This window comes from Bufo bufo, chromosome 1 (assembly GCF_905171765.1).
Source record: "Bufo bufo chromosome 1, aBufBuf1.1, whole genome shotgun sequence".
Lineage (NCBI taxonomy): Eukaryota > Metazoa > Chordata > Amphibia > Anura > Bufonidae > Bufo > Bufo bufo.
In genome coordinates, this window is record NC_053389.1 from 718626035 (window position 1) to 718638068 (window position 12034).

The 12034-nt window shown below is 45.8% G+C and overlaps 1 protein-coding gene across 1 annotated transcript; it reads right to left on the reverse strand.

Annotated features, from left to right (window-relative positions):
* Positions 1-3854: 3854 nt before the first annotated feature.
* Positions 3855-10872, reverse strand: SNAPC5 (small nuclear RNA activating complex polypeptide 5). The gene is made up of 3 exons (XM_040414297.1): positions 10686-10872; positions 10080-10163; positions 3855-5034 (listed from the first exon to the last, which is right to left on the reverse strand). Exons 1-3 carry the CDS (start codon positions 10773-10775, stop codon positions 4918-4920), a joined length of 291 nt encoding a protein of 96 aa, XP_040270231.1. The 5' UTR covers positions 10776-10872; the 3' UTR covers positions 3855-4917.
* Between the last annotated feature and the right edge of the window lie 1162 nt (positions 10873-12034).

Sequence of the window (12034 nt, forward strand, 5' to 3'; positions counted from 1 at the left end):
TCCTGGCTGGCTGAATGGAAAGGTGAAAAGTTGTAAACACTGGTGGACTGCTAGAGGTCCTCTGCCATCTGCTGGCTTTGAAGCAGGGCCTCCCTGTGGAGCTCACTACCTCTGCTACCTTTCAGCTGATGGCTGGTGTGGGGACATGGCTGACAGTAAATATTAATCCATATTCCTCACAGTTGCGCTCAGGAGCGGAGAAGACCCTGGAGAAGAAGCCACAGGTTGTCATCTGACCTGAGGGAGATTTTTGTGAAAGCACCGATAGACGATGCATCCACCTCCAGGAAAAATTGCTTACTGGTATCAGGACGATTGAGTACTTGAGCCGCAGAGAAGACCTGCTTCAAGGCTTGAAAGGCCGATTTTTGGGGATTCGCCCCTTCACGCGTCAAGGCAGAGATATGGGCAGTCAAAGAAGAGAAGTGTGGTACAAATTGGCGGTAGTAGTTGGCAAACCCCAGAAAACATTGAATTGCCTTTAAACCAGATGGACGAGGACACTTCAAAATCGCAGACAGCTCCTCAGGATCCATCTGCAGGCCAGTATCTGATATTATGTACCCTAAAAAAAAATGGAAGCGAGGATTGTTCGAAGATGCATTTTTCAAACTTTGCATACCGACTATTTTTTCTTAGCCTTTGTAGGACCAGACTAAACTGCTTCTGGTGAGTAGCCAAATCTGGAGAAAAGACAAGGATATCATCGAGATAGAACACAAGAGTATAACAAGTCTCTGAAGATATCATTAACGAATTCTTGGAACACTGCAGGGACATTGCTTAGTCCAAAGGGCATCACCAGATATTAATAGTGACAGTCACTCGTGTTAAAGGCGGTCTTCCACTCGTCTGCTTGACGAATTCGGATCAAGTTGTAGGCCCCAAGCAGATCTAATTTGGAGAAGATCTTAGCTCCTCTGAGGCGGTCAAACAATTTTGGAATAAGGGGAAGAGGGTATTTGTTCTTGATAGTGAATTTTATTTAGGCCCCTATAATCGATGCATGGCTAAAGAGAACTGTCTTTTTTCTTTACAGCGCCAGCCGGAGAGGATGATTTCCGGATAAATCCTCTGTCAAGATTTTCTTTGATATAGTCAGACATGGCTTGTGTCTCTGCTGGTGACAGAGGATAAATGTGACCACGGGGAGGTGAAGAACCAGGAACCAGATCAATAGGACAATCATAGGGCCTGTGTGGAAGTAACGTCTCAGCCTCCTTCTTATCGAAGACATCGGCATAGGCATGGTATGCTGCAGGCAGATTTTCAAGATTTGGTGGTACCCGGGGTGACCGAGTAGGCTGAACAGAAGACAGACACTTTCCAAGGCAGTACTGTCCCCAACGAAGCACCTCTCCAGACTTCCAATCAAGAACAGGTTCATGGACACGGAGCCATGGTAGCCCCAAAAGGAGAGGATGAGAGAGACTTCGAAGAATCAAGAACGAAATTTCTTCTGTATTAGGAGCTCCCACCTGTAGTTTCACAGGTTCAGTAGAAAATTGTACCAACTCAGATAGAGCCCTTCCATCGACAGATGACACCATCAATGGTTTCTGCAGGTGTCGGACTGGAATATGATATCTATCCACTATGGCTTGCTGCAGGAAGTTTCCTGCCGATCCGGAATCCAGAAGAGCCATCTCCGTGAAACTAATATCTCCAAATGACAAAGTTGCCGGCAGAGTCAGAGGTAGAGCGGAATTATCTTCACCTAGGGCCGCCTCTCCAACAGAACCTAGGCTTGGGAGTTTTCCCGGCTTCAGGAGAGAAGCATGATCAGAACCACCACAATAGAAATAAAGTCCTTTGGCACGGCAGTGATCATGTTCCTGTCACTGGCAGATCTAAGGAAGGGGGGGGCATTATGGTGGGTACTATGGGGAAGGGCGGAGAGGAGTACTATGGGGTAATCTACGGGGAGCACTAAGAAGGGGTATTTTATACTTGCAAATTATGGGGGACACTGAGGGCATCTACTGGGGCACTATATATGGGGCATTTTATACTGGTACATTATGGGGGGCACTAGGAGGAAGATGGGAGAGGAGCACTATGGGGGCATTTACTGGGGGCAGCAACACTCAGTGACAATCAATTTCACATGCTATTGTGCAAATGGGATAGACAACAGGTGGAAATTATAGGCAATTAGCAAGACACCCCCAATAAAGGAGTGGTTCTGCAGGTGGTGACCACAGACCATTTCTCAGTTCCTATGCTTCCTGGCTGATGTTTTGGTCACTTTTGAATGCTGGCGGTGCTTTCACTCTAGTGGTAGCATGAGACGGAGTCTACAACCCACACAAGTGGCTCAGGTAGTGCAGCTTATCCAGGATGGCACATCAATGCGAGCTGTGGCAAGAAGGTTTGCTGTGTCTGTCAGCGTAGTGTCCAGAGCATGGAGGCGCTACCATAAGACAGGCCAGTACATCAGGAGACGTGGAGGAGGCCGTAGGAGGGCAACAACCCAGCAGCAGGACCGCTACCTCCGCCTTTGTGCAAGGAGGAACAGGAGGAGCACTGCCAGAGCCCTGCAAAATGACCTCCAGCAGGCCACAAATATGCATGTGTCTGCTCAAACGGTCAGAAACAGACTCCATGAGGGTGATATGAGGGCCCGATGTCCACAGGTGGGGGTTGTGCTTACAGCCCAACACCGTGCAGGACGTTTGGCATTTGCCAGAGAACACCAATATTGGCAAATTCGCCACTGGCGCCCTGTGCTCTTCACAGATGAAAGCAGGTTCACACTGAGCACATGTGACAGACATGACAGAGTCTTGAGACGCCGTGGAGAACGATCTGCTGCCTGCAACATCCTCCAGCATGACCGGTTTGGCATTGGGTCAGTAATGGTGTGGGGTGGCATTTCTTTGGAGGGCCGCACAGCCCTCCATGTGCTCGCCAGAGGTATGTAAAGAACAAAGTATTTCAGAAGAATATTTTATTAATTCAGATCTAGGATGTGTTATTTCTGTGTTCCCTTTATTTTTTTGAGTAGTGTATAAAGGTAGAGTTCTCATTAGTCTCTTATCCCCGGAAGAAGCCAGGTTGCTGGCGAAACGGCGTTGGGACAAGGAGACTGAGGGACCGGCGCACTAATATTGGGTACTTTTTCTGAGCTTGTTTTTATTTCAACACTGCCTATGTATATTTCTCATTGGATCCAACCATCCAGAGTTACTTTTTCTTTTCTTTTTCTGGCTTTGTAGCGACGCTCCTTACTAACTTATGTGAGCCCATGTGTGTCGATCCCCCGGTCCTCCTCGGGTCTTTCCTCACTACAACATACCTGTTTACTGCTGTTTTTATGACAATGTGATTGTGTTTATTTAATAAAGAGAATTTTTGTACTTCTAATTGGAGCCGTAGTTCTATTGTTTGGGTATCGAATCTTGTAAAATGTGTTAGGGCTCCTTTCACTTTATTACTACCCGGTGTATTTAATTGGTGGCTGTGGCAGGAAGGGTTTAATTTATCTTTATTTTTTTCAGAAAAAATAATGTTTAAAAAAAAAAATAATTAGAGCTATAGTTATTCGTTTTAGCAATAGTATAGCAGACTACATATACACATTTCACCCCTTTTTCATTCATAAAAAAATATATATTAGTTTTGCCAACAGGATAGTGGACTTTGTGCATGTAAAATATTCAAGCGTACACACTTATTTTTTTTCCTTTTTGCTTTCTTAAAAACAGATTTTAAAATACACATTTCAAAATTTTCACTTTTCCTTTAAAAAAAAATTGTATATATATCTGTCATTTAATGGCACAAAAGAAAGATCTAGGGTGTCCCATGAAAAATAATATCAAATACATGTAGGCTAGGGCTGATCAGAAATTTATTACTTATTTGCAGTTAGATAGGCCCATTGCTAAAACTAAAAAACTGGCTTGGATAAGGAAGGGGGTAAACACTCTGGTAATGAAGCGGTTACCAATTCCTATACAAGCCAAACACATGCATAAAATACAGACACCACAACAGCTAGGACAGCGGTCAGCAACCTCCAGGACTCCAGGTGCTGTGAAACTACATCTCCTATCATGCACACTTGCTTGGCTGTTCTCTGAACGGAGCATGCTGGGAGTTGTAGTTTCACAACAGCTGAAGGTTGCTGCTCCCTGAGTTAGGGTCTGCCCCATGCTGAATGAAATAAGATTATCAGCTTCTAGCTTATGAGGAACAATCTGTTTTATTTGTAAGAGAATTCACCAGACAATGCACACAAGAGAATCTCAAAGTTATTTACATTGCACAGCTTCTGTCTGTGCGTTACTACCCGTCTATTGGGCTGCATTTATTCACGTTCTATGAATTTAAAGAGCTAGAGGTAACTTGGTCCTTTGCTACAAGATTGTGTTTTAACTAATTCATAAAAAGACACAAGCTAGAAATAAGAGTTTGACCTAAACATGGCAGCACCTGAAATGCCCGACTGATAGAGTCATGCTTGGCATAGCTCGTTGCGTGCTGACAATCTACTCACAGCAATAAGTAAAGATTCAGTGCACTTTAAGAAGCCCTCAATCACAGCAAATCTATGAAGGCATCTTTCTCATTGCTCGGTATATAATTGTAATGTACCCTTCTCTATCTAATGGCGGCATCCTTGTAAAGGGGAAAGTCATGCTAAATCTAGTGACTGATAAGCAAATTCATTTATGTGTTCTACGCAGCACTGCAGCCTCTTCAGTTTTGGGATTTTGGAGGGTTAGGACTTGTGAAACCCCTCGTTAATTAGATGTTAAAAGATTTAGTGTGGCCTTCCCCTTTAAGAACCACTGGCTGACAAAAAGAGCTCATAATACATGCAAGGTACCATACTGCAGTCCTGTGGACAAAAGAAGGACATATCCCTTAACGTATGTATAAGCAGATACATTCTCTTCCTCGTGTCATATTCTAAGTGTCTGAATCTTCTTCCTCCTCTTCCTCTTCCTCTTCTTGGTTGTAATCCATTATGCCAAGCTGCAGCTCGGTCTGGTTTATCACCTCTTCATCATCCACATTCACAGAATCCTGCAGTTTTGCAAAAAAATAAAAAATACTTCCATAAGAAAAACTCCATAAAATAGAAACAAAGAAGGTAATTTATAATGACCTTTGCTCTAGTAAACTGGCATCAAAAAGTCACAAATTCTTGCAACTTTTTGGGGATTTATGCCACTTTTTTATGGATACACAGGATAGGGGATATCTATCAGATCAGTGGGAGTCCTACCTTTGGGACCACCGATCACAAGAACAGGGGCCCCGTACCCCCTTCAGCCCCCTTGAAATGAACAGAGCAGCTGGTCGGGGATGCGTGCAACCACTCTATTTATTTATTTCCATGGGAATTCCGTACATGGTTAACTCCGGAACTCCCATAGTAATGAATGGAGCGGCATCACACATGTTGTGCGACTGGCTCCTCTATTCATTTCTAGGAGGCTGGAGGGGGTATGGGGCCCCTATTCTCATGATTGTTGGGGTCCAGCAATAAGACTCTGACAGCAGTTATCCCTTATTCACAGGATAGGGAATTAACTAACAACCGGAATAGGCCTTTAAAGGGTTTCTACCACCACATTTTCACCTATTTAGCTGTCAGACACTAGCGATCTGCTAGTGTCTGCTGTACCTAACCATGCTATTGTAATCCCTTTCTGTGCAGCGGTTACCCTAAAAAACGTAGTTTTATTGCTATGCTAATGAGCCTCTAGGTGCTATGGGGGCGTCTTTTCAGCACCTAGAGGCTCCGTCCACTCACCATTTCTGCCGCCCAGCGCGCTCCAGCCCACCCGTCTCCTCTAGATTGACAGCCTACTTCTCTGCATCTCGGCCAAATTCTCGCGCCTGAGCCGTGTGCTTCTGTATTCGGCGCAGGCACTGTCTCCCTGCGCTGGCATCTTCACTGCGCCTGCACCGATTACGGAGCAGGGAGCAGTCCAAGAGTCACTGCGCCTGCGCCGAATACAGAAGCACATGGCGCAGGCGCGAGTGGGCTGTCAATCTAGAGGAGAGGGACGGGCTGGAGTGCGCTGGGCGGCGGAAATGGTGAGTGGACGGAGCCTCTAGGTGCTGAAAAGACGCCCCCATAGCACCTAGAGGCTCATTAGCATAGCAATAAAACTACGTTTTTTATGGGTAACCGCTGCACAGAAAGGGATTACAATAGCATGGTTAGGTACAGCAGACACTAGCAGATCGCTAGTGTCTGACAGCTAAATAGGTGAAAATGTGGTGGTAGAAACCCTTTAACCCCTTAAGGACGCAGGGCGTACCAGTACGCCCTATTTCCCGAGTCCCGTACCGGTACGTCCTATTTCCCGAGTCCTTAAGGACTGTGGGCGTACCGGTACGTCCTAACTTTAAATGAAGATTCCGGCGCTGCGGGGGTTAATGGGAACGGGTTGCCGGCTGAAATCATTCAGCCGGCATCCTGTCACAACGCCAGGGGGGGGTCATGTGACACCCCCCCCCTCCCATCGGCGATCGCCGCAAGCCGCAGGTCAATTCAGACCTGCGGTTTGCTGTACTTTCTGCAGTTTCTGATCCCCGCGGTCCCTGACCGCGGGGATCAGAAACTTTAGTGTCCCTCAAATATAGATTTTCCACCCCCCCTGCACCCCTGCATGATTTTTTGCCGGCGGGTGGTGCAGGACGGGGGGGGGGGGGGGGAGTTGTGGGCGGTGGGGGAGCCGGGCAGTGCAGCAGGCGGGATCGCGATACCCCGCCCGCCTCCTCTTGAAAATTTGTTGGTGTACAGTGGGTATACCAGGGTGTCAGCACATTGCTGACACCCTGGTATAAACTGCTGACATCTGTGGAGATGTCAGCCGTTTAACCCTTTCCATACCGTACGGACCGCTGTATGGAAAAAGTTAACAGTAAGAGGGAGCTCCCTCCCTCTCCCATCGGGGGGCTGCAGTGCCTTTGCAGCCCCCCGATGGAGAGGGAGAGAGCTCCCAGACAGCCCCCCGACAGCCCCGTCCATACCCTTCCCCGTCTGCGAAGTTCTGACCAGTACTGAGCAGACGGGGAAGGTTCCCATGGCAACAGGACGCCGTCTCAGGCATCCTGCTGTCCATGGTGCTGAACAGATCTGTGCTAAAGGCAGAGATCTGTTCAGACAAGTGTAAGTAAAATACAGTACAAAACACTATATAGTGTACTGTACTGTATTATACAGACATCAGACCCACTGGATCTTCAAGAACCAAGTGGGTCTGGGTCAAAAAAAAAGTTAAAAAAAGTAAAAAAAAATGTGAAAAAAAAGTAAAAAATCTAAAAATTCAAATGGGACATTGTGTCAAAAAAAAAACAGTCCAGCAAAATCTGCCTTCCAAAAACCGTATGGCATTCCTTTCCTTCTGCACCCTGCCGCGTGCCGGTACAGCAGTTTACGACCACATATGGGGTGTTTCTGTAAACTACAGAATCAGGGCCATAAATAATGAGTTTTGTTTGGCTGTTAACCCTTGCTTTGTAACTGGAAAAAAAATATTAAAATGGAAAATCTGCCAAAAAAGTGAAATTTTGAAATTGTATCTCTATTTTCCATTAAATCTTGTGCAACGCCTAAAGGGTTAACAAAGTTTGTAAAATCTGTTTTGAATACCTTGAGGGGTGTAGTTTCTTAGATGGGGTCACTTTTATGGAGTTTCTACTCTAGGGGTGCATCAGGGGGGCTTCAAATGGGACATGGTGTCAAAAAACCAGTCCAGCAAAATCTGGCTTTCAAAAACCATACGGCGCACCTTTCCCTCTACGCCCTACTGTGTGCCCGTACAGTAGTTTACGGCCACATATGGGGTGTTTCTGTAAACGGCAGAGTCAGGCAATAAAGATACAGTCTTGTTTGGCTGTTAACCCTTGCTTTGTTAGTGGAAAAAATGGGTTAAAATGGAAAATTAGGCTAAAAAATGAAATTCGCAAATTTCATCCCCATTTGCCAATAACTCTTGTGCAACACCTAAAGGGTTAAAATCAGTTTTGAATACCTTGAGGGGTGTAGTTTATAGAATGGGGTCATTTTTGGGCGGTTTCTATTATGTAAGCCTCGCAAAGTGACTTCAGACCTGTAGTGGTCCCTAAAATTGGGTTTTTGTAAATTTCTGAAAAATTTCAAGATTTGCTTCTAAACTTCTAAGCCTTGTAACATCCCCAAAAAATAAAATATCATTCACAAAATGCTACAAACATGAAGTAGACATATGGGGAATGTAAAGTCATCACAATTTTTGGGGGTATTACTATGTATTACAGAAGTAGAGAAACTGAAACTTTGAAATTTGCTAACTTTTCTAAATTTTTGGTAAATCTGGTATTTTTTTTATGGAAAAAAATTAACTTTTTTGACCCAATTTTAGCAGTGTCATGAAGTACAATATGTGACGAAAAAACAATCTCAGAACGGCCTGGGTAAGTCAAAGCGTTTTAAAGTTATCAGCACTTAAAGTGACAAGTCCTTAAGGTGAAATAGGGCTGAGTCCTTAAGGGGTTAAGCAAACATCATTAATGGGGTTCTCCAGGAATTAAGAAAATGAAAATACTTAAATATTACTTTAGTATAAATATATTCCCAAATACATTTCATTAGCTATAATGGTTCATTTTGTCTAGGGAGCAATCATTAGGAGAAATAAAATGGCTGCTGTCCTATAAGTACACACAAATTCTGTCCTAATCACGCAGCAGGACAAGTTACTTGACAACACTGAGGTAAATAGCTGCATCATCCTCCTCTCTGCTCTGACTGTCAGGGATTATGATCCTGAACACAGATGATAAGATCTTCAGCTGAATCTCTGTAGGAATAAAGTTAATGAGGAGACATGAAATACAGAGAGCTGTGGTAATGGAAACTGCATACAAGAGCTGCTGCTCATCAGCCACAACCCCACCTCCTCTCTGAACTGTTCACCCTGTCGGATCTGTCCTTCCGCTATTTCGCCGTGCCGACGCTCCGTCCCCATTGACTATAATGGGGGCGGAGCTCTGGCGCAGCACGGTAGTGCACGGCGAAAGGCCGCTGGACTAAAAGTCCTGCATGTCCAACTTTTTAGTCCGGCGGCCATACCCTAAGATGCACCAAACTTAAAGGGAGTCTGTCACCACAATTTGCCCTTATAGACCACTTACATAGCGCTGTAGCATAACTATAGATCAGTCAAACGGTACCTTTGTCTTTTTGTTTGGATGTTCACCAGGGGCAAAAACTGAGTTTTATTCATATGTAAATGAGGGCTCGCAAGTGCCCAGGGGCAGCGTTCGGGCTGTAAGTGCCCAGGCCGCTCTTCCTTCTTCTCACATAACCCCTCCCCAGCCTGTGTACTAGCCGATATCCCGCCGGCGCATGCGCACTGACCATTGTGGACAGCATCATTCCATGCAGTGCGCATGCGCGGGCGGGATATCGGCCAGTACACAGGCTGGGGAGGGGTTATGTGAGAAGAAGGAAGAGCGGCCTGGGCACTTACAGCCCGAACGCCGCCCCTGGGCACTTGCGGGTCCTCATTTACATATGAATAAAACTCTTTTTGCCCCTGGTGAACATCCAAACAAAAAGACAAAGGTACCGTTTGACTGATCTATAGTTATGCTACAGTGCTATGTAAGTGGTCTATAAGGGCAAATTGTGGTGACAGACTCCCTTTAAGATGCAGAGGTTTCATATTGAATTTGGCGCACCTTCTGGCAATCCTTCCACTAGTAACTATATGTCAGCTATGAGCTGGCATAGATTTTTGTATGATTTAAGCCACTCCTATAAACCCTACTTTTTTTCAAGAGTGGCATAAAATTGAAAAACAAAATTGACAGTTTTTTCTGGGGTCCCGAGTCTCTTGTTTGATTGCTGCTCCATTCAGTTCTATAGGACTGCTGGAGATAGTGGCGTAATTCTTGTGATAGGCAGGAGTCCTAGGTGTCTGGCCCCCACCTATCGGCTATTTATCCCCAATCCTGTGGACAGGCCATAAGTGCTGTTCATGGGAAAAACCCTTTAAAACCCTTTGGGATGTTCCTTTAAAGATCACAAGGCAAGAGCGGAATGTGGTGGCACACATCTATCTACTCACCACCTCAGGCTGCACACCATGGGACTGCTGCTCCTGCTCAACTTCTCCAGCAGTTATCATAGACTGAAGAGCCAGCTCCTCAACCTGAGAAAGAAGACCACATCATATTAACTTATTGTACCCCTTCAGTGGTCAAACTACCACTCCCAACATGTACCTGGCCCTGAAGTGGACTCATCACCATATTCCCTCCTGTTAAACTAACATAAGGCTCTGAGCAAACATGGTTCCTGTCTCCAGAGTTGCTCTATGAAGGCAATCAGCGCCAGGTAACCTTTGCTGCCACCGATGTAATGGCCATTGGCCAGGCTGAGAAGAGTCCGGGGTCCAGTGGTTACCTGTAGTGTTCTAGTTATGGATGCCATATGGTATCAGTAGTGTATGGCGCTGCCTATGTTCATATATATATATATATATATATACACATCTGTTTGTCACAATGGCAGGGTCTTCTCTTCTTTCTTATGAACTTGGGTAGAGGTTACTGAGCACCAGTCCCCCAAACAGATTAATTTAGTAAATGGTAACCCAAGACGCCCCCCCCCCCCCCCTCGAATGGTTTAATCTGAAATCACCCTATACATATAAACTGGGTGACCACCTGACCTTTAACCTGTTGAGCTGATCGTGCAGGGCTGCCTTAATCTTCAGCAGTGTCTCTTCCTCCTTTTTAAGTTCTTGCAAGCGACTCAGCATCTTGCAGCCAGGTCACCGTCTCGGCCGCCCCATCACCCAGAATCCGGGCAGCAGCACTCACATTACCTGTCACGACACTGTGCCGCATCATCATACTGCGCGGAATCCCCTGACGTAATCACGGAGCGACGGGCTCCCAGGCGGCCATGTTGACTACGGCCAGCGCTGTAATAGAGCGGAGGTGTTCTGTCATATAAGTTGCGCCGCCTTGTGGTAGCAGCAGGGAGGTGCTCTACTAACTCGTACCATATTGTTACCTATAGAGTGCTGCGCCACCGTATGGTTTCGCTGGGAAAGTGTCACACAAATCCATTCGGGCGAGAAATGCAATTATGGAGTGCTGCGCCATCTCGTGGCATGAGTTGGAAAGCGATTCACTGACCTATGCTGGCGTTACAGTCCTATTGTCCCATCTGGGAAGGATCTTCATGTCCCAGACTGGATGAGTTGTGATTTTTTCCAGCTGGTTTTAGCTTATACTGATGAGATACCGATGCCCAGTATACTGACTTAAATGCAAGTGTGAATGAGACCTAAGAAGTTCGTTTTGGACATGGCAAAACTGCAGTGCCTCTGTGCACAGGCCTTTATAAGGGCACATTTGGGCCTAGGAGTCACCATATTACCCCTTAGAAGCAAAGCTTCTAGTATAGAAAAGGCCTGTAAACATGGCGTGACATGGCAAACACTGTAATACAAAAACAGAGGTGTCTGCCTCTGCCTACCACTGGAGCCACAGAGATAAGTCCAATATTATCAGATTTAGTCCACAGGAAACCTTTGGATACCTTTAGGAACTATTCACTCCACTGTAAGTCCATATGCCATCTTTTTTTGCATAGGATTGCACAGGACTTACAGAGGTAAGTGGTGCTATTCACACCACCATTTTTTGGCACAGGTGTAGGGTCCGTGCCAAGAAATGCAGCACAGGTCCCATCATGGGCCATGTCTCATAGAAAACAGACCTGGAGATCGCTGGAGACAACAGTCGCCAGGCCTGTATCCTACACGGACCCCATACTAAAAATCCTCTGTGTGAATAAGCCCTTATTTATTTTACTCGCATATATAGCGCTGACATATTCCGCAGCGCTTTACAGACATTATCATCACTCTGTCCCCAACGGGGCTCACAATATAAGTCCCCTATCAGTATGTCTTTGGAGTGTGAGAAGAAACCCACCCAAAGACGGGCAGAACATGCAAACTCCATGCAGATGTTGTCCTTGGTGGATTCGAAACCAGGACACCAGCGC